This window comes from Anguilla rostrata, chromosome 3 (assembly GCF_018555375.3).
Source record: "Anguilla rostrata isolate EN2019 chromosome 3, ASM1855537v3, whole genome shotgun sequence".
NCBI lineage: Eukaryota > Metazoa > Chordata > Actinopteri > Anguilliformes > Anguillidae > Anguilla > Anguilla rostrata.
In genome coordinates this window covers 42,345,407-42,373,300 of record NC_057935.1, presented here as the reverse complement: position 1 = coordinate 42,373,300, position 27,894 = coordinate 42,345,407, and the positions used below count along the sequence as shown (strand labels likewise).

The 27,894-nt window shown below is 48.1% G+C and overlaps 2 protein-coding genes across 5 annotated transcripts in view; one reads left to right on the top strand and one right to left on the bottom strand.

The window, feature by feature from the left end:
• LOC135250899 (FHF complex subunit HOOK-interacting protein 1B-like) overlaps positions 1–20,390 on the bottom strand; it is a 33,882-nt gene extending 13,492 nt beyond the window's left edge. For 2 of the 4 annotated variants that reach the window (XM_064327700.1, XM_064327704.1), the window contains exons 1-5: positions 20,067–20,390; positions 4,126–4,646; positions 2,819–3,496; positions 447–692; positions 138–305 (exon numbers count right to left, since the gene is read on the bottom strand). In XM_064327700.1, the coding sequence (XP_064183770.1) occupies positions 138–305; positions 447–692; positions 2,819–3,496; positions 4,126–4,254 (1,221 nt within the window). In that variant the 5' untranslated portion in view covers positions 4,255–4,646; positions 20,067–20,390. Of the gene's footprint in view, positions 1–137; positions 306–446; positions 693–2,818; positions 3,497–4,125; positions 4,647–17,109; positions 17,152–20,066 lie in introns of all 4 variants that reach the window. The other 2 variants (XM_064327701.1, XM_064327703.1) reach the window with 2 other exon arrangements.
• Positions 20,391–20,875: 485 nt separating this feature from the next.
• cnga4 (cyclic nucleotide gated channel subunit alpha 4) lies at positions 20,876–27,678 on the top strand. The gene is made up of 6 exons (XM_064327705.1): positions 20,876–21,466; positions 21,666–21,767; positions 22,042–22,148; positions 23,710–24,539; positions 25,301–25,466; positions 26,129–27,678. The coding sequence occupies exons 1-6, from the start codon at positions 21,342–21,344 to the stop codon at positions 26,560–26,562; spliced, it is 1,764 nt and encodes a 587-aa protein (XP_064183775.1). The 5' UTR covers positions 20,876–21,341; the 3' UTR covers positions 26,563–27,678.
• The last annotated feature ends 216 nt before the right edge of the window (positions 27,679–27,894 follow it).

The window sequence follows — 27,894 nt, the reverse complement described above, 5'->3', positions numbered from 1 at the left end:
GCCACTGCCTAGACAATTCCCTTGCCCTCCCCACACCCTGCTCCTCCTCGCACCCTGCCCCTCCCCACTCCTGGCTCCTCCCCACTCCCTGCCCCTCCCCACACCCCGCCCCGCCCCACACCCCGCCCCTCGCTCACCCGGGAGTTGCTGCTGATGCGGGCGAGCAGCGTGTTGAGGATGGTGTCGTTGTCGTGGCGATGCAGGAGGATGAAGCGCAGGAAGGTCTTGAGCAGGGCGGTTTCCGTGACGCTGCGCAGGAACAGGTCCAGGTACGCTGTGCTGGCTATCATCTCCTCCACCGAGGACTGGAGAGGGGGAAGAGAGAAAAAGAGAGGGGGGATGAGAGAAAAAAAGCGGAGGGGATGAGAGGCACGTCCCACACAGCAGGTGTTAGCCGTGCCTCAGGCAGCGGCAGCAGCAGGCAGACGGGCGGTGGGGAGCGGCACCTTGTGCAAGGCGGGGCCCATCACGGGCACCAGGAAGCCGTTGTGCACGTAGTCGAGCAGCTGGCCGCGCACCAGCGGGTGGGACACCTGCACCACGGCGTTGCAGAACTCCAGCGAGTTCATGAAGAGCACCAGCGAGGACACGCCCACCCAGTCCTCCCGCCGCAGCGCGTGCCAGTCGTCCCCGCGCACCTCGATCTTCCGCGGCAGAGACGAGTAGAGCGCGCTCAGGCCCGTCGCCAGCACCTGGGGGGGGAGGCAAAGGTCAGAGGTCAGCGGAATCACAGCGCTCCCAGCATCCATTTCTACCCGAGCGCCTCACTGTGGACCAGTCATTTAAAGTACCCCCTGTCATATGATTATCATAAATATAGATCATATTAAGTCTATTTTATTCAGCTGAGTATAACTGGCGCTGGCCATTTGGAGATCACGTTTGTCAAGTAGCCTAATTATCAAGCCATTTACATTTTAATCAATCAAGACATGCCAATGCTTAGTGGGCTGCCAATCAGAAGTCAACCTGAAGTGAATACGCATGCGGGACAAACATGGCGACCCGCTTTACGTCGAAAGGAAATTTGAGCATTTCCCCGTTGGCAAACTTGATGAAGTATGAATACATCTTAATGTTGTGGCTTACTGAACACTTCAAATGCAAGAGGAAAAAAAGAGACAGCGCAGGGTCTTTAGAGAGCAGCAAAATCCAGCCCGCTGAGTTCCTGCAGCACTACACCCCTCTGCAGCATTCCAAACCCTGTGTTTTCAGCCAAATTACTCGTTTTGAAATGAGCCTGATAAGCACTATGTAAGCGGCAACGGGATAAGCGTCTGGGCCGATTGCTCCTACCACACATCCGTGTTCATTCAGACTTCAGCCATAGCACACACAGACAGGCTGCTATACCCGAGCCCTGACAGAGGGGGCAGTGTGGAGCAGCAGGTCAGGAGGCTGCTACTCGCACCGTCACTCTCCCTGTTTTCATTGGAAAATGCGACGCTCTCTCTGCTAATGCTATCACACCCCGCGCTCGCGGGCCCAACCAATCAGGAGCGAGTAGCGCGAGCTGCTCCGGGGCCCGCGTGCGAGTGCGACTGGGGGGAAAGGCGGCCACACCCCTGTGGATTTTTTCAGGATGACCGCAGAAATGACTCGGAGACGAAGTGAGTCACCAGACTCTGAAGCAACAGAAGGGAGTGAAAATACGCGCGCTGGAAGCGAAGATACAGCGGCTCTGTCGCGAGAGGAAAATGAAGGGAAGAGAAAACGAAGGGACGAGGGAGGAGGAGAAACTCAAAGCGGGAAACTGCGGAGCCGCAGAGGCGTCGGGCTGCCAAGTAGGTCAGGCGCACGCTCATCAATTATGCCGGCGAGGGCGGGGCCGTGCCGGCGAGGGGCGGAGCCACACCAAACGCGGGGAGAGAGCGCTGACATGGACACACGTGCTTGGTGCACACTGACGTCACTGGAGGCTTACATTCACAGAATTCCAGATGTTTGGTTTATGTTATCTACAGAACAAATCAGCACATTGATACTGCTACTATAAAAGAAGAACCAGTAAGACAAGCACTAGCAATAGCAGCAATGACAACAGCGGCTACAGCAGGAGCAGAGGCAGTATTGGCTACAGCAGGAGCAGCAGTCGCAGTAGCAGTAGTAGCAATAACATTGGCAAAAGCAGTAGAAGCAGCAGAAACAGTAGAGGTAGAAATAGCAGTTACATTAGCAATGCATTAGCAATGTGAACAGGAACAGGACCACTAATATCTTGGCAGAGCTCAGAGCAGACGCCCTTCTGGAGGGCAATCTCACAGCTTATTTTAGATCCACTGACACTGCAGGATAACAGAATTTTTTCAGCCTACGTGTCTGGCTAAAGGGTACAAGAACAGCAACCATCCCCCCACCCCCACACCCCAAGTCTGGATACTGAGGCTTTCTTTCTGCACCCTAAGGCTGGATACTGCTGCCTCCTGTAGGTGCGTCCAGTCCCATAAGGCATGATAAAGTACCGCCCAGCTCCTGCACTAACCGGCCAATGGCAGAACCGATACAATAAACAGTACTGTATGTTTGCTGTAGTGCCGGGCCTGCCCGCCCCGCCCCGACGTAGCCTCATTTAGGGGCGGCAGTGTACTATAATGGGTATGGAACTGGGTCTAGCAACATCAAGGTCACAGGTTCGGTTCCCGGGTAGGACACTGCCATTGTACCCTTGAGCAAGGTACTTAACCTGCATTGCTTCAGTATGTATCCAGATGTATAAATGGACGCAATGTAAATGCTATATAAAACGTTGTGTAAGTCGCTCAGGATAAGAGCGTCTGCTAAATGCCTGTAATGTAATGTAATGTCATGTAATGTTTACCGGGCAGAAGTAGGAGTTCTCGGCGATGTAGCGCGCCATGGCCTGGTTGTCGGCGGAGGTTGCCATGACGAGCAGCAGGGCGTCGCGGGCCTGCTGGCCGATGGCCCCGTCGCGGTGGATGAAGGGCACCAGCAGGGAGAAGATGAGCAGGTTGGTGGGGCCCTGGGGGATGGGGGCGGGGCCCTGGGGTCCGGGGGCGGGGCTGGGGGCGGGGCCGGCGCGGAGCAGCAGCTCCAGCACGGCGGGCTGGCGGGCCACGCACGCGCACACCTGGTTGAGCAGCAGCACCAGGCTGCTCTCCAGCGGTGGGGGGCAGCCCAGCTGGGGGTCCGCGCAGGCTGCCAGCAGCCTCAGCAGGGGCTGCAGCACGGGCTTGTGCCGGAGCAGGGGCTGCTGGGAGCGGCCGATCAGCATCTCGAACAGCTTGAGCAGCGCCCCCTGGCTGTCGGGGTCCAGGCCGCGGCGCAGGTGCCACTGCAGCAGCCGGTCCAGGATGTTCTCCGTCACCGCCAGCTCCAGGATGGGGCCCATGGCGGCGGCGTCCCCGGCCCCGGCCCCGCCCCCCGGGCGCTCCTCCGCCAGCAGGCACATCATCTGGTCCGTGTGGTTCCGCACGGCCGTCAGGTCGTCGCCCGCCCCCGAGCCGGGAGGGTCCCTCTGCTCCAGCACCCACGACACCTACGAGAGAGAGGGGGAGAGGGAGAGGGAGAAGGGGAGGGGGAGAGGGAGAGAGAGGAAGTGAGAGAGAAGGGGGAAGAGGGAGGGGGAGAGAGAGAGAAAGAGAGAGTGAGGGAGAACGAGGAGGGGAGAGAGAGAGAAAGAGAGAGAGAAGGGGAGAGAGGGAGAGGGAGAGAGACAGAGCAATAGAGAAAGAGAGAGTGAGAGGGAAAGAGAGAGGGAGTGAGAGAAGGGGAGAGAGAGAGTGCAAGAGAGGACAAGATGGCAAAGATGGAATATGAAGAGTAAAGGAGGAGGTGGGAGGGAGACAACAGAACCGAGGAAAGGAAAATGGCCAAGAGGGGAAAGAAGAAATGATGTAGAGGAAAGAGGACAAAAGAGACAGAAAGCAAAGAGTAAGGAAGAAAGAGGAGTGAGGAAATGTTGTGGGGAGGAGGGGGAGAGAAAGCCGCACTTAGCTTTTAAGAGCAGAGAACAGTCTTAAGGAAGCCCACACTGATACACTGAATCACAGTAATAGGCCCCCTTTCATGAGAAACAAAGAGGCAGCGAACGGCGAGCGCTGAAGGCAACATTAGCCCGGTTTCGCCCTGCATGTTAGCACGGCTAGCGGCAGGTCTCAGACGCACCTGTCTCCAGTGGTTCTCAAACACCATGAGGCAGGTCTCGGGGTCCGCCGTGACCGGACAGGAGGGGGCGCCGTTTCGGCCCGTCCGGCTTCCGGGACCCCGCGGGGTCAGCCGGCTCAGCCAGCTCATCCTGTCCTCCCCAGGGGTCAGAGGTCAGGGGTCAGAGGGGAGAAGGGGACAGTAGAAGTAGAGAGGGAGGGGAGGAGAGGAGGAGGAGGAGGACAGGGAGGGAAGGCAGGGAGGGGGTGGGGTTGGGGGAAGGAGGGGAAGGTGAGGGAAGGAGGGGAGGGGAGGGGGGTTTGGGATCGTAGAGGAAACCAAGAGAGGGCGGGACTGGGTATGGAGAGGTAAAAGAGAGGCGTCCAATAGGTCGTCCTGTCTGTCTGTCACCACACCGGCACTGCCCGCTGGCTCAGCACAGTGCCCGTGTCCCGCCCGCGTGTGCCTCAGCTCTCCCAGTGCAGCCTGTCATCCAGTCTGCAGCCGACACCACTCCATAGCCAGCATGCCGCTGCACCAGCCTGCAGAGAGACCAGAGCCAGCGTTACGCACAGAGAGACGGGTGTAACTGTGCAGTTCGCTCCGCCTGCACTGTCCGAACCGTTTCCGGTTCCGTCGCCATAATGATATATTGACTCCTTATTGGATACAACGCTATCATATTGTTGTGCACTCGGACACAGAGGTTTGCACTTGCATATATGTAGCTACTGGCACGTTAGCTAAATTAGTAGCCTGTGAACTATGAAAGTAACTAAGAAGTCTACCAAACTGGCTACCTAGTAGGGTTCGGCCGATGTAAAAATTTTCAAACCGGTTTGATATTAAGCCAAATAACGGACCGGACCGGTAATACCGAATTTTACCACTAGCTCCCGGGTGGTAGTTCTATTTGGACCGTTGTTACGCAAAAACTTTGGTCGTTAATTCTATGAAAATAATGATGCTATCAAGAAAAAATGGTTCCTTCTTGTTTTATATCATACAATTAGCACCAATTTTGGTCATTTTCGTCATTACATTATTTAATAAAACTGCATGAAACCGTAAGTCAATCAAATTAATCTCCCTAGCACTGTCTTGTTTTTTAAATGGTGTGGTTGCGCAGTGTATAGGCTACATAACTATCTTTCTAAGACCCTCTGAAACGGGTTTTGAATGCCAGCTAGCTTTATGATAGGTTCACCGTCACTTGTGACCTAGCCAATATTAAAATTCTTGGTTTTAGGTCAGAATGGTCTCACGGCATGCTTGTTATCCCGGGTAGCTAGCTAGCTAATTATTGAATTGTATTCAAAACAGCGGTTACTATAAACGTAATCGTTCACAAACATACAGTTGAAAATGCGTCCATAGCCATGAGTTAAATGCGTAACGCCTATTCTACTGTCCAAATAAGGGACGATTCCGATTTGTAAAGCTAGCAACAGCAACCAGAAATGTGATTCAACGTTGCCATCAATTGTGAAATTGGACATTGAAAACGGGAAGGGATGTAACAACAGTTCAAATGCGAAAGTTGCTGTTTAAACTGCTTTAGAATGCTGGATTTTGTAGCACATTGATTTTAGAACTGTTAAAAGGCCAAGGTGTCCCTTTACTGAGAAATAATGCCCACCCTGGCCTTGGACCAACCAGAATCGAGTATTCAGCCAAGTCGTTGAATAATGAAATTGGACCTCCTTGTTGCCGGCCTCGGTACTAAATTGAGCACGGCCTGTCAATCTTTCGTTTTTTTGCACTCAGACACTAGTGGCTCCGTTTATAAACAAACATAATATTATGTTAATCACGTTGTCATATTGCTTATTACTAATGCAATACAAGTTGAATTTAGCAACGTCGGCACAGATTGCTGATGTAGGCTACTTTTTAATTTGCCAGAACGTCTCATAATGACAAATGCCGGCTCAGTCGGTTCGCATAAAATCAAACCGGTTTAAGCTTGTACACCGGACTGGACCGGCAAAACCGGAAACCAACCCCAACCCTACTACCTAGCAGTTGTGAATTATACTAGATATCTATAACTAGCTAGACAGATACAATTACAAACCTAGTAAAGTGATTAAGACATGTTAAAAATAGTTAATACCGAATAAATAAATAATCACTTTAAACAATCACTCGACAGCCAGTAGTACTTTGGGACCCAAGTACTGTTGGATGTCACAAATTCTGCACGTAACCACAGGTAAGGTTGCACAAGGACATTGAAATGTTATCTAGCATTAACCAACAATAGGTAGACCATATAAAAAGCACAATTAATGTACAACAAAAGTTACTGATAGCCTAACTGAGGTTTATTTTGATTGTTTTTCATTAACCCACAGCAAGGCTTGCTATCTAGCTACAGAACTGAATTTGCTATTTCAACACCCAGCAGAAAAAAACAAACAGGCTATTGATTATGTCAGTTCTCATAGTAATTGCATTTCCAATCTAACGGTCGTTACAACCCCATTCTCTTTGTTGGGTAAATCACACAGGCCAACCCACCACACTGGCATGTAAAAAACAAATGGAACCCAAATTTCCATTTTTTGGCTGGGCCGCAACAGCGGGGCCAGCCCTACAAACATGGATGTCTGTGATTGACTGAGTGGGTGATGAAGTTACACCACTGGTCGGCCAGATCACGTGTGTTAGGTCCAGCCATATACTAGGTTTTAACCTGGTCTTGTTTTTCCAGGTAAAATCGCACTAATTTTGTGTTGAGGAAAACTAAATCTCTGAGAGACCCAATCACCGGAGCTTGTTCATCACTTAGGCTAGTTCATGTTCATATACTTTGTGTGCGCAAACAGTCGGCTTTCAGACTGAAATAGGCTACATAAAGACAATACTGAAGAACACCTCATTAGCAGCTAAAACCTGCCAGCTATAGATTTTGACTTAGTGACCTCATTCCAATGTGGAGACACAAAGAAGAGACCACCAATGAATAATGAACGTGGACAGAACAACATTAAGACATAATTCTGTCTAACGTTACCTTACATGATATTAGTCAGCTAAATTAGCTGTAACTGTAAGCCTGACATTACATCAGTGATAAACTAAGTACCTTTACTGATGGATACAGTTAAGAGCAAGTTGGACCCACTCTGAATCTAAAAGTGTATCTTATCTGACAATGTTTATGTGTTCGGAACAAAAATTCACCAGGCCAATCATTTTATTTTTTCTCCCCCACATCTACCCATCACCTTGGCAGGCAGGTATGGACAAAAAGTACATTTTGGACCCTGCATGGGAGACAGGGTGCTTGTGTTTTGCTCCGACACATCACTGAGACTTGCAGCAAAATCCTAACAGCGTGCGGGGCAGGCAGCTGACAGACACGGCGAAATAATGAAGACGTATTGCGGGACACGGACAGATAAAGACAGAGGCAGACCGACAGAAACAGCAGAGCAGGGGAGACCGAGGTCAGCCTCGCCCTCCTGCGCAAAGCCGCAGGAGACAGGTGAGTCATGTGGGTGCCCGCGGGCTCCTCCCACACTCCCGTCTCCCGGCAACGGCCCCGAGGCGTTCCGTACCACCGGCCGCCGGAGCTCCCAGAGCGGCGCGACGTTAAAGGAGAACCGCCCGCACAAATGCGAGTTCGACGCGCCTGACGTTCACGTGCGGAGCGTTAGGCACGACCCTGGGCCTTTAAAAGCACGTCCTCCAAGAACTCCTGAACGTGACCTGATACAAAAACTGCCTCGGAAAAACGGCTTTTCGCAGGATTGAACGCGCGAATAACGACCCTGATTGTTTCACGAACCAAAGCCCTCTGAGCGACCTCTTCAGAGACATGGCAATAAATTTCCCGCGAGCGTACAAGTGCGCCGTTCTACAATGAGCCATGGGGACACACTGTTTGCGAGCACTGTACACAGCTCGTACCATGAGCGGTCCTCTCTACATGAACACGCGGTCATAACACCCTGCAGTCTCCAGCCTGCTTCTGCATCGGCGTTCGATGAGCCGCGCGCTCGAACCGTGAAACGCCCGACCGCGAGGCGGCGCGGAGAGATTTTACGCTTCTTAATAAAACGCCGCGTTCAGGCGCCGGGAACAAATCTCGGGGCCGCGTCGCGAGCGTGTCGGATTGCGTTCTGCTGTTCTCCGGCAACAGAGCGTGCGGTGGGTCCGTGACCCCCCCCCGCCCGGCGCTGGCGTCTCTGCTCTGTAATGATGAGATTAGTCCCCTGGTAAAAGCGCGGGAGGGAGCGGGCTAATGTTCCCCCGCAACGAGCGCGGCGGCTAATTAAGCAGCTCCTCGTTACGGCTCCATCTTACACGGGCCCGATTAGCCCAGCCAGCCCACAGCGCCGCTACAACAGAGAGAGAGAGGAGAGAGGGAGAGAGAGAGAGAGAGAGAGAGAGAGAGAGGGAGAGGAGAGGAGAGAGGAGAGAGGAGAGAGGGAGAGAGGAGAGAGAGAGGGAGAGAGGAGAGAGGGAGAGAGAGAGAGAAGGGAGGGGAGAGGGAGAGAAAGTGAGAGAGAGAGAGAAAGAGAGAGAGAGAAAGGAGGGGGGGAGACAGAGAGAGAGGGAGAGAGAGAGAGAAAAGGGAGGGGGGAGAGAGAGAGAGGAGAAGGGGGGGAGAGAGAGGGGGCGAATACGGAAAAGGGTAGAACAGAGGAGACGGCGTGAGAGAGAACGGGGCTAAAAATGGAAAAAGAGGGAGAGCGGACTGACAGGAAAGGGTGAAATGAAAAAAGAGAAAGGGAAGGGAGAGGAAACCAAGAAAGAGAGGGACAGAGTAATCAAGACAAGAGGGAAACAGAGATGGAAAAGGAGGGAAAATGGGAGGGAAGAAAGAAAAGGAAAAGAGCAGGAATGAAAGAGGCAGAGGGATCAAGCGTGAGCAAGAGGGAAATCGTGGAAGAGGCAGAGAAAGAAAGAGGAAATAAAGAAGGAAAGAAAGAAAGGAGTTATCTTGCCCTGGAGAAATTATTAGGGCCTCAGAGTACCGTCAGAAAGTCTCATTACTTATTTACAAATCAAAGCTTCTCCACTGCTTATTGATTAATTTGCATATATATTAGCAATTGCCCTGCGAGGCTCAGATGGTGAAATCTATCGTTATGACGCTGGAATAATCCTGCCGGGCTCTTTCTAACGCAACTGTCTGCAAAGGAACCGGACGTCAGCATCATAACAGCATTCCTCTTTAACCTCGTTTGTTACCTGCGTTTACCTGTGTGACCAACACACACTAGGCTATATTTCAAAACCCATCCACACAGCTGCCATAACCAGGATTCAACCTGAAACCTTGACCCGCCCAACGTGGCGCGCCCGGATTGGTGGGAGAAAAGTGGGGGCGTGACCTAGGCTTCCTGTCTTCGCCCAAACCCACTGCTCTTCGAGTAAAATAACTGAAGCCTGCGGCTTTGTCCAGCTAAGACACTTCAGTATGCTAATCTTCTCACCAACACCTACGCGCGCTATTACAAAACAAGCTGCGCGGCACACGAAGTTCGAATGCGCGGGGACATCGAGACAAAATAAAAGCGCGATTTTCAGCTGGCAGGTTCCCACAGGAGCGGAGGCAGCTAAAGCACCCTCCTCCTCCTCCTTCTAGCCAAGGCAGACATGAATCACTGGAAACGGAGCCACCGGCTTTCTCACCCCTGGCCCGGATACGCGCGTTCGCGCTCTAGGAAAAAATTCAGAATAACAGCGCGGTCTCGGCCGCCTGGGGAAGGCGAACGGTGACGGAACGAGTCGCGAACGCGCCGGACGGAGGAAGGCCACGTTTACACGCCTGGGAGAGGCCTCGGAAAGCCCGGCGGACGCGCGGACCCGAGAACAAAACCGCGAGAGAGGGCCGCATCCTGTGGAAACCACGCACACTCCAGGCTCGTGACCCACTCCTTCTTCAGAGAGCCGTGCCCCACCCAATTAGCCAATGACATCACCCACCCCCCCGCCTAATGGGAGAGGCACAACAATGCCTCTCCCATATACACGGCTTACACTGAGTGAATACAATTCATGCGAGCACAGAAATTCCTAACCTTAAACACGCTGCACCCGTAACTACTACTCCGCCAAATAAAATGGCCGACCTGCACTACAGCGGCCTGGGAGATGTCTGGTTATTATCCCTCTCCCTCCTGGAACACAGGAGAAAAGGGAAGCAGTCCTGCGGTGGGGAGCCACGCCCTGGGACAGACAAGAGTGAAGCAGGGCTGTAAGAGGGAGGAGCGCTGCCAACGCCGCAGGCGCGTGACTGACAGGCCCAAAGTACAGCACTGCGTTCGTACGCGCTTACACCCACCAATCACGTTCTCCCTGCACGTCCACTCTGTGAGCTCAGGACCGTGTCAGCGTTCATGCTTAACTCTGACTCATAATTCAATGCCAGCGTTAGGCCAGCAATTTAGCTTTTTTTTCCTTCGCAAACGGTCTGGGTGAGGTCAGTAATCCACCGGACTGAGTTCGTCACAAGCGTCAGAAAACTTGATGCTTGTTTAAATTTGTCAAGATTGAGGAATGCGGACTGAATCTTGGCCCGTGTACGGTTGAATAAAGCTTGGAAACGGACTCGGACCTGCTTGGCCAGTGCAGGGAAGATTTCTGAGCCGAAATCGGCACGTTCTGTGCTAAGGATTCAATCACGTGTGCGTTACTCTTCATTAAAACTGGCCAGAGACTGCACAATCCCACAAACACGCACAAAGAGAAAAGGGGAGAGGTCAGGGTTGTCTTCCAGCTGTACTTGAGTACGTTCTTTCTCTCTCTCCCCTCTCTAGCTGGTGCTTGCAGCATTGCTTGTGCTCAGTAGGAGGAGGAAAATTGGTTATTAATATTCGAGTTTGGCTTTTTTTCCATGTGCATTTTCTGTTTTATTAACTTATTTTCCGTTTACATTCTGTTGTTTTTTTCGAGTTGGGGCTAAGCAATTTTGTTTTGAATTGATTAATAAAACGGGGTGTTAAAAGTCAACGTCTCTCCCCCTCACTCTCAGTTAAGATGGTCCATTAGAAAGTCTTTATTTTTACATAACGATGGAGGTTTATTTGCATTCAGAAAAAGGAACATGAAAGGTCAAGCCTCTCTCTGCCACCCAAAACATCACAGCATGCAGCCTGCTCAGAGACCTTCTGTCTTTCATGTTCCATCATCCCTCTCTCTCTCTGACCTCTGACACAGAGCCACACAAAGACACCGTCATTGTTTTTCCACCAACACTGTGATACTTCTGTCAACACGGTACCTCTACCACCCACTGAACTCCTCTCCAAATTCTGTCACTCCTTCCATTGCCTCTGCTAACTCAGTGACCCTCTGCTCCTTCTCTCCGACTCCTCTCTTGCTCAACTGCAGATTTCCCTCCAGCTCAGAGAAACGTGATTCCCGGGCCAGTTGATCTTATCCCCAGCACAAGCAGGCAAGCAGAAAGAGCTTGGCACACGAGCGTGACCTTCGCCCCCGGTGGTCTGGGTACGGCCTGAGATCCCCCCCCCCCAGTGGAGAGGGAAAGGGGAAGGGGTGGCCTTTCCAAGCGCGCACCACACACCACGTTTGCAGAGCTGATGTTTACTGGAACTTTACTCTAGTACAGTATGTAGCGAGGGCCGACTGGACCATAGGGTATTTCTCCCCCATAAATGACCCGGCCCCCCTACGCCTCCCCAAACAACCGCAGTCACACAGAGCTTTGAAATCCCCTCGTCTCTCCAGCCGACTCTACAGCAGGGGAGAGTGCTGCTTCTGCACACAGATGCTATGAATTTACCACGACAGTGGGTTAGGTTGGGTTTCTGTGCGTGTGTGTGCTGGGTGGGTGGGTGTGTGTGTGTATAGCCGCGTTTCCACCGCAGGAACTTTACCCCGGAACTAGGAACCTTTTGAGGAACTCAAAAGCTTTATTGAGCTTTATTTTACCCCCAAAAAAGTTCCTGCTCGGGGCGTAGTACTTTCCAAAAGTACCGGAACCTTTGGGGTGGTGCGCAAGTGTTGAAAATTTCTGATTGGTCGACAACTTGCAGTGTTTTATTTCAACCGCCATTTTTAAAAATCTGCAGCCGCAAACGGATTTATTTTCATAATAACTTGAAATCAAACTTGTATGTTATGCGGCGCAGTAGCCTACTTTTGCTTATAGCCTGCCAACGTCTTGGAATTATAACGTGTGCTCTTCTGTTCTTTTCTTGCTTTAGTATTCGTTTTTATAAAATGCTAAGCATTCATGCTGGGACAGCATATTACGTACCAAAACATTCAAAAGGTTTAATTCGGTTGCTGAATATTGTCTTCCGGATTTTCTTTGTTAGCTCGTTGTAATTGAATCAAAACGTTTGATACAGTTATGTGAGGTATGCGGTAGTTATGCGTAATTTACATTGGTGATACAGTAAAAAGCAAACTGGAAATCACCTTCCGCACTTTTTGTCAGGGTAAAATAACAGGTTAATTCTAGTAATCGTCCCTTTTGCTTTTTCAGACTGCCGTAATTTTACTCTGACATTCTTCAATTCCACAAAAAGACCAGGAAGACTATGGACTAATTTATGGTGCATGGTTCGCATCTGGAGGGCACACTTCGCTGCTTGGCTAGCAGAAACTTTGAAGGAAAGCAAACGGTGGCTGTACCACTGCTAATTTAAATTTTCACGCAAGTCCGAGTTTTCGTTCTATTCTTGTCGTTTGGCGATTAGCCTAGGCCTACATTGAATTGACGATGAGAAAGTACTCAATTTAACAGCAAATTGTTTACGACGTGTGCATGTTTTCTGCTGTTGTTGCCAGTTATTTGTGGAATGTGAATGCATTCTGTCGCCTCGGATGTCAAGACACGAAAGTGAATGTTCGCATAAAAACATAATGAATGTGTTTGAGAGGATATATAAAACAGTTACAATCTGACTATTGGCCTGTTATATCCTATTTGTTGCATAACAACGGTCCAAGTTCAACTACCAACAACAGTTATGCTTGACAACGGTAAAATAGGGTTGGTAATCCATTGTATATAGGCTAAGTGGAATAAACACCTCCGGGCTGTCCCGGTTATTAGAAAATAATGTAGGCTACTTCGGTGGTAGTATGGGGTTACAGAAGAAATCATAGGACAGATGGACCGACGACAACGTCGCTTTTTCATACGTCAGTGGGCTAATTTGCCTAATCTTCGCGGGACTTTAGACCACGGTGGAAACGCAGACAACAATGGGCTGAAGGAACCTTTTAGTTCCTTGAAAAGTAGTTCCGGGTACTTTTGGTGGAAACGCGGCTTAGGTGTGTGTGTGCCTGTGTGTGTCAGAGCATCTATTCACTTGAGGGATTAAAAGCAAAGCATGGGATGCTGGGTGACTCATCCGGTTAAGGCATCGTTCTATTTGTAGTGCATACATAGGCACCCTGGTCCAGATTCAAATCCAGACCCCTGTCAGTGTCGGCTGTGGCCGGTGGCCCCAGAGTTAGGGAGGGTTAAGTCGGCAGGCATCCACGTTTCATCGTTCTCCGGTGACCCCCGCTCCTGCAAGTCGATCGGGCTCATGAAGCGACTTCCTCTGACTCATCTCGGTGCGAGCCCGAATTGTGAGCCGCGGTGTGGCAAGAAGCGGCAAGTAGTGCTTTAGACTTGTCCGTATACGATCTGGTGTACGTTATCCTGTCCACGTTAAAGCATTAACGTGGGTGCGGGTTCGGATCCCGCTGTACTTGCCGTTCCCAGCTGGGATGCACAGAGTCAACCCTGGGCTCTGAGGGGTGAGAAGGGGGGTTGGGGCAGCTGCCAGACCGACATATAGAATCTTCAGCTCTTCTCCAGGAGAAAGCAGCTCTTCCACTCCTCACCCGCAATGTCCACAGACACGCACATTTAACTAGACAGGCCAGCACAGATTCAGCTAACCTAAGCTTGTGAAGTCCCAGAAGTAAGCCTGTACTGTGCATGCTGAGGGCAAAACATTGGAGATCCCATTAAAATCAATGGGGAATATCAGACTATCAGACAGGCAAAATAAACTTCCCTGATAGTACTCCGAAACTCGGTTAACAATTGTTATGTTTCATATAAAAAGCAGAATGAAAAAAATGCAAATATATAATAAAAATGTACAAATATTTTTTTTAAGACTACCTGATCAGAGTTAGTTTCACAAACTTTGACAAACAATGAAATTTATCACACAAAATAAAATGGACCGATGAGGTTTTCTTTGGTTGTTAAATCACCTTGGATTTCTAGATTCAATTCAATGGGCAGCAAAGTGCTTTTCCCCTCAACATGCGCAGCAGAAGCCCTTTCCCGTTACTTCCCAGGCTTCGCCGCCTGGCCCCTCCTACCCTCTCCGGTTCCTGTGTACGCTCTGTGGCGATGCCCCCTGGGTGCCAAGCGCTCGGTCTCGCTGCATGACATCACAGCGCTCTCCTCTGCTCAGAGCGGAGCGATCTAGAACTCTCCGGCTCTCTCTGGCACGGTCCTCCCCCGTCTCCGTACGCGGCGGGTAACTGGAGCGCTCGCGGCCTGCGAGGCTGGGTCTGTGTGAATGCCACACCGGGCGCTGGGATGAACAACATCCAAGCGTGACAGTCGATAAACAAGCCGGATTATTCAGGGCAACCCCGAGTGCAACAGCGAAGGCAGATCGAAATGACACAGGATGAAAAGAAACCAGAGCTAATTATCATTGGTCTTGGCAAATTTCTTCCATTTGTGTTGAACGTCAGGGTAGGGTTGGGCGATATGCTGCAACGATAATGGTAGAAAGCAGTGACAGTCGTCGCCACAATGTGGTGCGTTGCCTTTCTTTTCGTCTTTTGCCCTTCAATTATACCTGATGCGACGGTAAACAACGCATTTCTAGAAAACAACACGTCACCAATGTTATCTATTAGGGGACCATAAGAGAGCCAATCAGCTGCAAGGCCCTGCAGCTTCCATGTGAGTGATAAAAACACATCACATATGGAAGCTGTACAACCTTGCTGCTGATTGGCTGTCTTATCAACAACCAATAGACGGTTAATATATCCAATATAACGGTTGGTAAGGTTTCTTTTTCTCCGGAAGCATTTCACGAGGCCTTTGAAGCGTGGTTGTTTACTACAGCATCAGGAATAATAGGTATAATTACACCATGTGGAAAATGGTGGCAAAGACCATTACTGTATTCGATAATTATCACTGTGGTATGCTGCTCAGCCCTACCTCAGACTTATCACAACTAACAATAAAAACAATAATAATAATAATCATTGGCATCATAACTATACGGTACTATGATACAAAACAGGCCAAAATCTAAAAATTAAACGCATTCAAGAGCAGCAGAACTAGCAGCAAGCCGACAGACGTACAGACAGGCGGACAGGCTGATCAGTCAGCAGGCACTGCTGATGATGTCATCAAAGGGAACCGGTCAGAGGGAGCAGGGAGGCGAATCAATTATTGGACAAATAAAACTGGGATTTTAGGACGCAATTAAAACGTACATCTCACCCGATCGTGCCCCCCCAGGTTTCGGGGCTAAGCCTCCATAGCCGGCCAGCCAGCCGGCCTCTCAGGGGGGGCCTACGCACCACGGGACCACCCTCACAGGGTGCACGCTGACCCCTCCCAGCCCCGCCGCCGCTCCTGGAACGGGACAGCGACACAGCCTCGTTCACCTCGACGGGCGGGCTGGCAGGCCCGTACAGGCAGGCGGTGAGTCACTCTCCCCGGGCTTAGCGGCTGAAGGGCCAGCCGTGACGCGACCCGTCCCCCGGGGGCGGAAAACCGGCCTCCGCCTTAACCGCCGCCGTAATTAACGCGACCGCGCGCGATCTTTCGCTCGCTCACGGTATAAGAAAACGCACGCGTGGGCTCAACGGAAGAAAACACAGAGCTCCTTGTGTCGAGTTTGTGCCTGACCGGACAGACCGCGGGACAGCCATCGACCGGCGTGCTGCAGCCGCAGACGTTACGGCACCTCCACGGCTTCTCGGTGGATTAGAACAGGGTACGCTGCAGACAGTGTGGTTCAAAATGGCGGACCGTAGGCTGTAGCAGCGTGATGTGGCGTGATGTGGCAAGGAAGGACTGTCCTTATGTGCTCATTAAGCAGCCCCGGGTTAAAGGCGCACCTGGCAGCTGCTCACCCGGCTGTGTAATGACAGGCCAAGAGGCACACGCCCTGTTCCACCTACATGCTGCTGAGGAACGGCACATAACAGCACAACGAGACAGACGAAGAGCCAAAATGGATACCGCATGGGTCAAGAAACCAACCGACCATAGTGCATAGACTATGGCAGCAGATTTCATATAAGGGGTCAAGTGCATTTATCTAGATTCACTAGGGTATGACTGAATCTACCAATGGGTATTATATATGTGACAAAGATATGGTTTTCAAATAACCCTAACATAGAATGCAATTGATAAACATTCACAAGGTTATTGCAGGTATCCTACAACAAAGACATACCCCTCTCTGAGCCACCGCAGTCAGTAGCCAGGACTATCCCGCGTGGACAGTAAAAAGAAACGTACGTATAATTAGACTAACAACCTTCCACACAGAACATCAGTAATACATTCTCAAGCCCATAAGCCAGAGCAAATGGCATCACAATGACCCTTCATTCTTAATCACCACAAACACACCATAAAGATGTGGGCCTAATTGTGGACCAATCAGCAGTTGAGGTATAAGTACTGCACTACTACACCCAGATAATTATGAATAGCCTGCACTAGTACACCCAGATAATTATGAATATCCTGCACTAGTACACCCAGATAATTATAATATGCCATGAATGCAAAGACAAATGAGACACTTTGCTGCCACCAGACACAGTTAATGAATTCAAAACTTGCTTCCTGCAGTGATTCAAGATTAGCGATAAGTGATAGATGATGTAGGATATTTTATCATATATCAGTTCTCTCAAAAAAGGAGGAAAATCAAAGTAATGTTTTACAGTAATAGAATATGCTCCGCTTACAAGGCCCTGAGAGCTGGCATATAAAGTGTAAGGCACATTTACCTGTGCCCAAAAATGTCTCCAGCCTTTCTCAGCTTTTAAAACCTACAATAAAAAGATGAAACAAAGTTACAATCAGAACCATACAGCAAAATCACCCCATGGAGATTCCACACTGCGACCTCGTCAATCAGAGAAGTGGGAAACCACCGCGGCAACACCCGGTTTTCATTCAGACGCATTCTTCACAGTCTTAAGAACCATCAAGCAGGGCTCAAAGTTCACCCTCTGAGATTCTGTAGTGGGGATCACGGCAGCAATTCAGAGGCTAACCTCCAAGACAAAGTTGTTGTAGTCCGAGTGGTTTTAATCATGAATATTGCAGAGTAACTTGTTTTGGGGATATAGATGGGCAGCTCTCCTTGGCCCTAGGTCTGCTTTGACTTGTACTATTGCTGATAAAACACACTTCTAGGGCTGTTAATGTCCTTTCAACGATGATGCATCTAGCTTCCCTGGCATGAAGACAGTTGACTGCCTCACAGCACTGAAGCACCAGTGAACAGAAAGGGGGGAAACCTGCATCAATTCACACAATCATGTCAGGAGACTGGGACTTCAAGAACCCAAAACAGGTGTCACTGTAACATGTCAAAAGTGACTTGCTAACCTGAGTCGATCAGTTTTACTACAGGTCTGCCATAAACATTCCAAATGGGACACAGTGTTCCATCTCTCACCTTAGTGACAAGGTGGCTAAGAAACCATCTAGCATTATTATTAAAGAGACATCTGGCCAGGTGGCTCTTCCTCAGCAGATAAACCTGGAGGCTAGCATACTCTGACTCAAGTCAATGACTGACAGCACACAGAAGCTGAAGAGGTCGATGAAGTATCCCGTTCCCATGGTTACCACACACTGCTACTGGACAGAGAGAAAGCAAGGGAGCAAGTCTTTTTAATGCACTTATTGCTACAGAAAACAAAGAGGGACATGTCTTCCATCAATTCACACACTGAAGAGCACAAAGGGGGGAATAGGGGACATATCATTCAATCCACTCAGTGGTGTATCATAATAATAATAATAATAATAATAATAATAATAATAATAATAAATATTATTATTATTACTCTAAAAACAGTAACAATCATTTCATTGATTTATCAGACATCCTTAAAGAAACTAGCACAGCATATACTGTTCGGCAATATCCAGTTTTATAGCTTTATACTTACTGGAACAATTAAGGTCAAGTACCTTGGTCAAAAGTATAACAGCAGTGCTGCCTCTCCTTTAATTTAAATGTGCAACTCCAGCGCTAAGAACACACTCATAGGGCACAGAATATCTTCAACCCGCATACTGTGATGCAGGACAAACAGCCTTGATGGAGCAAGGGCTTGCTGTTTACTGGACAGCATCTAATTGATTTGAGTCCATCTGAAGAAGAATGTATGAGCTCTTAGAGCGTTGGACAGTCGGAGTCTCACACACAAAAAGGAGAGGTCACGGTTGTCTTCCACGGTTGTCTTCCCTTCCCCTCCCATTACGCCAGTACAAGCAATTCAAACACGGAAAGCACTTAAGTTAATTATTCGATTATCACAAAAGAAGCTATTGTACCATTTAATATTGAAGTCCACTGTTGGCCGATAACGAGATGAATGTTCCCACAGGGAACTATGTTAAAATACACTATATATTGTGACCATGACATTTTCTGTTGCCAAAACAGGCACTGTAAGTCCTGTTCACACGAACATGTCAACCCTTTCAAGAGTCGTGAAACAAAGAGTTGAGAGGTAACTTGCCTAGCCAAGTACTAGCTAGCGACAGTCAAACTAATATACCGCAAGCTAGCTACAAGGCTATCTAAATTTGGCGTGTACATGGAGCAAATAACAGGTACCTAACGTTAAACGTTACGAGATCCCGACCAACAGCTAACCAACCAACCAAGCCTGATTCACCTAGTTTTAATAAAGGAGCAATCTATTAATATGGCAATGAAGAGTTGGAATGACTGGGACAAGTAACGATTTATGACCGTGTGTGGGGCACAAACACTTCCACGAATGAGGTTTGAAAACAAATGAAAACCACCACTGTACAACGCCGTAGCACCAGCGGTGCGCCGATGATATGCCACAATGATTGAGACTACAATCAATCTAGGATACAAACTTATTTTATAATTTTGTTATGAGTAGCTAACGATACGCGTCCGTCTTACAACTAATGTTACACTACTACGGTTATTTCTCGTGATGTTGCAACACAGACATGTTACCCAAGTCGTTATCAATTTCAAATCTGAAGAACATCGGCGATTTAGCAATCTTCAACTCTCCATCTAGCTAGCTACGTTGCAAGTGAAATAATCATAGCATAAAAATGCTAGATTTAACGTTACATGACGGTCAACGCTAACGTTATATTCCATTAGCCAAGTTCAATGCCGTGTACGCTTACGACGTGGGACATCGCTTATTAATGAATGCCTATCTATAAACATGCCCCCATAAAACGTTTTCTAGTTAGCTTGCTAACCATTTAGGTAGCATGCTAACAGTTCGCTACTATCACGAAAACCGCGAGTAAGCCAATAGGTTTCATACTAGACACATATTGTTTGCTAGCTAGCATAATGATTCGGCTAGTATTATATATGACTATAGAGCCACATAGGCAGCTGTCCTCATGCAATTTCGGTCGCTTTTACTGTTAATTCAATTATCAAGAGGCCATATAATCTACTCTAGCGCTAACGTTATGTGCATTTGATACATACATCACTGCATTCCAATACATGATTTAACTATACATTAAAAAATACACTCAGACAGTGTCTATGTTAACGCCAGGCAGGTCGTTAGCTGGCCATACAGCCATACTCACAATTTATGTAACGTTAACATTCAGCTAGCTAACGTTAACATTTGCCAACAACCCAAATTCTAATGAGAATCGTCCGCATGATTGCTAACAGCTAACTGCTGCTAAGCTAGCTACTCACCTGGCAGATTTGCAGTGATGTTAGCTAACGTTAACTGGACAGCTAACGTTATTTTTAATTTCTTATCCCACTTGGTCGAGGACAGGGTTTTTCGCAAGCAAACATCAGTACAATTCCAAATTTGTTTTCTGGCGGATCTAAAAAAAAAAAAAAAAAGCCAGTCAATTAAACAATAGCCTACTGTTTCGTGTCCCCTCTGTCCTCTTTCCTATGATTAATCCAAATCTGGAATAACGTTTTTCTGAATTCAATCACTGTCTCTTTTCGCAGCCATCTTAACCAAATTCCTCACATACACCCTCACGCAAGTTACGCTGTGACGTCTTCTAGGAACCGCAGCACTACGCAGCCCGTCTGCGCCCCCTCTAGATGCGAACAGCGCAGAAAAGCAAACGATGACCTTGTTTACCTTTTTGGAAGGCCCATCCCTCAGCACTGGAGTATTTATTGTCTCAACTTAAACGTTTTGAACTTACCAAAATACCAAGTTACTCACGCAATCAAAGCACTGTCTATAAGTAATTATTTAAAACTTACAAAATCAAGGCCTGTCGTTAAAGGTATGGATACCAAAATGAGGCCAAGTTACAACAAACATATTGGCTATCTCAGCTCACACAAATTAAACTAGCTGTATTCCAAAGCAATGCTACCCTGTGCTTCCTAAATAATTTCAGGTAACTTGGCATTGTATTTTTCCATATTACCATCCAAAAAGAATGTGGTTATTCAAACTTTATGTTTCATCAGTGGTTCTCAACTCAGGCCAGAAAGGGCTGGTGTGGGTGCAGGGTTTTGTTGCAACCAAGCAGTTACACACCTGATTCTACTAATCAACCTTTGGAGTCTTTACTAGGGACCTTGATTAGTAGAATCAGGTGTGTAACTGCTTGGTTGGAACAAAAGCCTGCACCCACACTGGCCCATTCTGGCCCGAGTTGAGAACCACGGTGTTACCTGATCAGAGAGATGCTTATGAAATCCACAGGGGAGGCAAATGGCTCAAATCCTTGGAGGTTACCCCCACCCCCTTAACTGGATGGGTAGGAGAACCGCTACCAAGGCGACAGGCAGCATCAGGTGCTCAGGTGTCGTTTCCATGCGGACAGCGTTATGTGACCAATAATCCTGCTGCTTCACACTAAGCACTGTGCTGGGGACTGTGTTGGGTGCTACAGGTGTAAAGTTTGATTTCTACATGAGGAGCTTTGTGGACCTGCTCCTCCAGGCATCAATGCTAGCAGTAAAGACATCTCATTAAAAGGACTATTCAGGATGAGTCGCTGGGTGGGGCTTTTACGCTGGCATCGCATGCAGAAGGAGAAGGAAGAGGATAAGAATGAGAAGACAGAGGGAGGAAATGACGGGAAAAAACCAACAGAGGCCAAACCCAAAATAAAGTGAGTGGAAATGAGGCCAGGACGGCTAACCTTTCTGATCTTAATCATAAATGTTTTCATGGGGGTTCTTAACATGCCTATTTCCCAGCATGAACACATTCAACAATATTATAGATCTGTTGGTCTATCAGTCTATGAATCTGCTCGTTCTGCTCATTCTGCCCCCCCCCCCCCCCATCTCTCTCTCTCTCTCTCACAGCTGGAAGGATTGGGTTATTGACCCATCAAGTGAAGTTTATTTCACATGGCTACAGGTCATGGTCTTTCCTATCCTTTACAACTGGGTGATCATCATATGCCGGTGAGACGATTCTTAAATAGGGATTACAGGGTCACAGAAATATTCTGAAACATGGGTGGTAAAAATGTCAGTGGGCTGTGCTAACACAGTCCGCTATGGAAACGTGGGTCGAGACCTGCTCCAATGCAGGATTAATTATCTGGTTGTCAAACAAGGTTTTGTACCAGGCGTGATGTCAAAGATTCTGTCATGGTTTGAAATTGCTTGCCATGGTTATAAATATGCTAAAGTGGCAAGGAATCATCTAATTGTTTGCCTTGACCTTGCTGTTCAGGACTTGCTTCGATGCTATCGAGGAGAGTTATCTGGCACTTTGGCTCACCATTGATTACATATCAGACCTTCTCTATGTGGCAGATACTGTGATCAGGTTTCGTACGGGTAAGAACAATTATGCCGTGTTTCATATGTCATTGTTGCTTCAGAATTTAGCTACCTTCCCTCTAGTCCTTTATACAAAACAATATAAAACCATTGATCTGTACAAGTGATAGGTAATTCAGTAATTTGGGAAATATGTACAGGTGTTGATATGTAGTGTGTGTATAATACAGTAAAAAATTATTCACACTTTTGTTTTTTAAGCAAAAAGACTGTCAAATTAATGGAAGAGCTGTATTTAAATTTAACATGGGTAAAATATTCCACTTTAATCCTCATTAATGTAATGTGCCTAGATAATACTTTCAAATAGCAAAATTATGTTTATAAAAAATACAGTGTCAAGAAGCAGTAGGCTACTTTGTGAACCCTACATTTGCAAGAATAACACCACTGACTTGTCTTCTAGAGTGGACTGCCCTCTTCAATTCAGACCACAAATTTCAGTAATATTGTGGCCAGTTAACAATTTCTTGGTTTATTTTGAAATATGATTGGGATCACTGAATAGCTGAAAGATCCTGTTTCAGTCAGGTTTGAGCTTCCTGGCAGGGGGAATCAGGTTTTTGGCAAAAATTTGTTGGTGCATGTTGGAGTTCATGATTTCACAATGAGCAGATGCAAAACCACGAACAGCGTCAAAGATCCGCCATATTTCCCCTTAGGTATGGCATCTTCCCTAAAATAAGCCTCATTTCTTTGTAATACCCCTTCTTAAAAAAAATTGTTTTATTTAAATATATAGGGATTAGAGCACATGTGTGCGAGGGATTTCCAGTGTCACTCCTGAATAACAAGGCCCCAAAATGCCACTGGAAGAAAGGAGAAAAATCCCTAATCTGCCCCCGCCTCTTGTCATACTTCCCTTTCATGTTTCCTTGTGATGTACTTTGAAGGAATCAAGGAAAGGAAGCCAGGTAAAGAAACAAGGAAACATATTATTCCAACACAGATGTGGATTTTACGTGCGTTTTAATTTCGCAGCACAGTAGGAAGCCATACAACACCACAATTGCAATCCCCAAGACTGAGATTAATTTAAAAAGAAGGATGCTAATTCAGATTTGCTTTTGTTGGATATTTTATATAAAAACATAATTATCGGTCTGAATAATTGTGACACATCATTCTGGAAAAAATACTTGCTAAACTGAGCAATTCTATTAGTACAAGACAGTATAATTTTCCAATTTTTCAAGCTTACAATACAGCTCATTCCCTGTATTATATAACTTCATACAGCCTTATTCGCTCATGTTAATCAAGGGTGTGAATATTTTTGGAGGGCCTTGCATAATTTTACTTGCCATATGCTATGAAAATTCAGGCGTGGTTAGATTGCAAAATCAGCCTTGGTCCTATCAGTCCCGAGTCTTCTGCAATGTCAGCTGGTATTTGTGGTTTCCTTTTAGTCAACAGCCAGTTTAGGCCTTGGATAAAAGCTTTATGGGTTCTTTAGCCGATCAATACCATAAATGAAGCACTTAAGTGCTGAGACAAAACAAGAACCCGCAGCCACTGCGGCTCTCCGGGGCTGGAGACTGACTCCGCTGCCTTGCAGGGTTCCTGGAGCAGGGCATCTTGGTGAAAGACCTGGCCCGCCTGAAGAAAAGTTACCTGCGCTCCTCGCGGTTCCGCTGGGACCTGGCCTCCCTCCTGCCGACGGACCTGCTGTACCTGCGCTTTGGCATCCACTGCCCCCTGGTGCGCATCAACCGCTTCCTGCGCACGATGCGGCTCTCCGAGGCCTTCGACCGCATGGAGACGCGCACGTCCTACCCCAACACCTTCCGCATCTCCAAGCTCATGCTGTACATCTTCGTGCTCATCCACTGGAACGCCTGCCTGTACTTCGCGCTCTCCAAGTACATCGGCTTCGGGGCGGACCTCTGGGTGTACCCCAACATCTCCGACCCGGTCTTCGCCTCCGTGCGGCGCCAGTACTTCTACTGCTTCTGGTTCTCGGCGCAGATCTTCACCACGGTCGGGGACACGCCTCTGCCCGACCGGAAGGAGGAGTTCCTCTTCATGATCGCGGACCTGCTGATCGCCGTGCTGGCGTTCGCCTCCATCGTGGGCAACGTGGGCAACGTGATCACCAACCTGAGCGACCGCGACAAGTTCTTCTTCCCCAACCACGAGCTGGTCAAGGACTACCTGCGCAGCCACCGCATCAGCAAGGAGCTGCGGGGCCGCGTCAACAGCTGGTACCAGCACCTGCACATCAACAAGAAGATCACCCGGGAGAATGAGATCCTGCTGCAGCTGCCCGACACGCTGCGCACCGAGATCGCCGTCAGCGTGCACCTGCCCACCCTCTCCAAGGTCACCATTTTCCAGAACTGTGAGACCAGCCTGCTGGAGGAGCTGGTGCTGAAGCTCACGCCGCAGGTGAGGGGCGGGGCCGTGGGTGGGGTTTTTGCGGCAGGGCCAGTGGGCAGGACCAATGGAGGCAGGGCCAGTGGGGACTGGGCCAGTGGGTAGAACCAATGGGGGCAGGGCCAGTGGGCAGGCCCAGTGGGGACAGGGCCAGTGAGCTGGATCAATGGGGTCAGGGCGAGTGGGCAGGACCAATGGAGACAGAGTCAGTTAGCAGGACCAATGGAAGCAGGGCCAGTGGGGAGTGGGCCAGTGGGTAGGACCAATGCGGGCAGGGCCAGTGGGCAGGACCAGTGAGGACAGGGCCAGTGAGCAGGATCAATGGGGGGAGGGCCAGTGGGGGCAGGGCCAGTGGGCAGGGCCAATGGCAGCAGGGCCAGTGGGCAGGATCAATGGGGGCAGGGCCAGTGGGCAGGACCAATGGCCCAGACTCAGTGGCTGGAGTCATCATCTTTATTGCAAATCTGATGTCAACAAATGTGTGGTCCTGATCCCTTCATTGTAAAAAAGTTAAGTGTGTACAGGCAGTAACATAACTACCACAGATTTCAGCTCTCTGTACTGTAGGGGTACTGTCCTAGTACATATAGTGTAAGAAGTAACATTACTGCCTCTGCTCTATTTCTTCTTCTAAGGCAAGTGTTTATTTCTGGTAGCATAGCTTGTACACAAGAAGTGCTGCATGTATACAGTCCTAAGTAGTATACGCTCAGCAAGAAACAGGTCTCTGTACTGCAGGTGATAAACAGGAAGTAACAGCTTCCTGTATACAGGTGTACAGCCCAGGGGAGTACGTATGCAGGAAGGGGGACGTGGGGCATGAGATGTACATCATCAGAGAAGGGAAACTGGCTGTGGTGGCTGATGATGGAGTCACTCAGTTTGCTGTCCTTGGGGAGGGAACCTTCTTTGGTGAGATAAGCATTCTCAACATCAAAGGTAAAAAGAGTTATTTATTTATTTATTTATTTATTTATTGACAGTTTTTCAGAGTGCATAGTTCAAAAACAATAACCCTTCACAAAAAGCAACATTTTAAAAAAGAACACTTTATTTTTTTGTGAAAGAGGAGCTTGGGGAAGGCTTTAAATATCAGCTTTGTAAACTGCAACAATGAATCATTTTGAGTGTGTAATAATTGGTGCTTTGTACACACACTTTAAAAGATTAGAGAGTTTGTCCATTTACCTTGCATTTAATTAGTCGCAGTGGTGGAAGTTGCTTATTTGGCCCAGATTCAATTTTGTTCTTCACTGTGACTCACAAATAAATGCAAGTGTTCATTTAAAATGTATTTTTAAACAGGTTTGAGCAGTAAAGCATTCACCAGAACTGAACTTTCCTCACTGTGTGTGGAAAAAAAAAGCACACTTGCATTTATTTGAAAGTAAAATTCAAAGACAAAAGTAATAGATTTCATGCCTTTTTGGTATTTTCTAGATGAAACACCTCTTCTAAAATCGCCCTTAGGATAATGATGCAGGGTTTATTCCTGTGGGTTTATTCCACTTTACTATGTGCAGCTGGGAGCCTTTAGGATTTCATGGTTATACATCCTATTAAATGGCACCTGTTTGCTCCCCTTTTTGAACGAAACGCAGGGAACAAGTCGGGCAACCGGCGCACGGCCAACATCCGCAGCATCGGACACTCGGACCTCTTCAGCCTGTCCAAGGAGGACCTGACGGACGTGCTGTCCGAGTTCCCGGCGGCCAAGCGGCTCCTGGAGGAGAAGGGCCGGCAGATCCTCACCAAGATGGGCATGCTGGAGGAGACGGCCGTGGTGGACGGGCCCGAGGAAGAGAAGAAGATGAAGAGGAAGGTGGACGTGTTGGAGGACAACCTCAACGCCCTGCACACCAAGCTGGCCCGGCTGATGGCCGAGCTGGAGTCCAGCGCCCATAAGATGCAGAGGAGGGTGGATCTGCTGGAGAAGGAGGCGAAGGTGTGGGAGTCCCCAGAGGACAGGGGGGAGGGAGGGGAGGCAGGAGCTGAAGGGCAGAACGAGGCGGGAACGGCAGAGGACAGGAATTGAGGAGGAAAGGGGGTAGGGATGGAGGTGCCAGAGGGAAGAGAAAGGGAGCACAGTGGGAACGAAGGAGAGGAGAAAGGAGTAGGAAAGGGTGAGAAGGGAGGCAGAGGGTTAGATGGAAGTTCGTCTCGGCAGGGTGGGGCTTCTCGGGAGGGGCCGAGCAGGGAACCAGGAAGGGATGAGGAAAGCAAAGGAGAGGCTGGGGGGAGCAATGGGCAGAAAGGAGAGGAAGAAAGAGGGGATGCAATGAGAAAGGAAGAGAAGACTAGCAAGAAAGAGGAAGACCCAAAAAACAAACATACACGGGACAAGGGAAAGCAAAAATGATAGAGAATAGAGAAGGAAAATGTCCACAGGTGGGCAAACTGCATAGCAAGAATGTGGGATGAAATGCAAGAAAAAAGGGAGATGATGGAGACATGGGGACAAGACAGGCATATGTAGAGAAACTGGAGCAAAGAGAAAGAAAAATATAAAGAACAGGAGAAACAGAGAGAGGCCAAGTGCTGAACACCAAATAGGATAAGAAAAGGATTAAAGGTGGATTTAATAGTTTTGTGTCATTTTACATATGAAACATATTAATAAAGCACAAAAATAAGAGGTCAAGTGGTTAATGTTGATTACATTTAGATTACATTTTAACAAGCAGTAAATCTCGTGAGGATGAACTTCACTGTCTATTCTCATAGTTTACCATTAGATGGCAGCAGATACGAACATGAGCTGTGAAATAATTTCACGGGCTAAAATGTGTTTTGCTTGTCAGATATTTATGATGTGTCCATTAATGATGATGTCATTAATATGAGTTATGCAGGCCGAATGTAATCAGGCCAGTGTAATGAAGGCCATAACAGATGGCTGGTTATGTACACAGGACACTATTTGGATGATCTGGACACTTGACTGAAGTTAATACATTTGGAAAAACAAAAGATATTCCAGCTGAACTTTGTGGTTTGCATCAACTTAATGACTGTTCCAATCTAGCAGGTTGATTGCTTCTGAGATTATGGTGGCTACATTTTCACACTGACAAGAATACTCTCTGTAATATTTTTGCAAATTGTAAATCATATTGGTTATGGGTGGAAGTAAACAACGAACACAGTTTCATATTTGTGGGCCTCTTTATGTAAAAGGTGTAAAGACAAGCAGGGGATTGGGGGTTGAGTAAGCTTCTACTCCAACATCACGGGTTTGCGCATGGTGTACAGTGTTTGACAGGGACACGTTAGATTAAAACACAGAACAAACTGTGTCGTGATTAATATTACAAAAAACATCCTCAGTTAGATATCAGTTGTCTAGTTGTAATAAACAATATGGTTT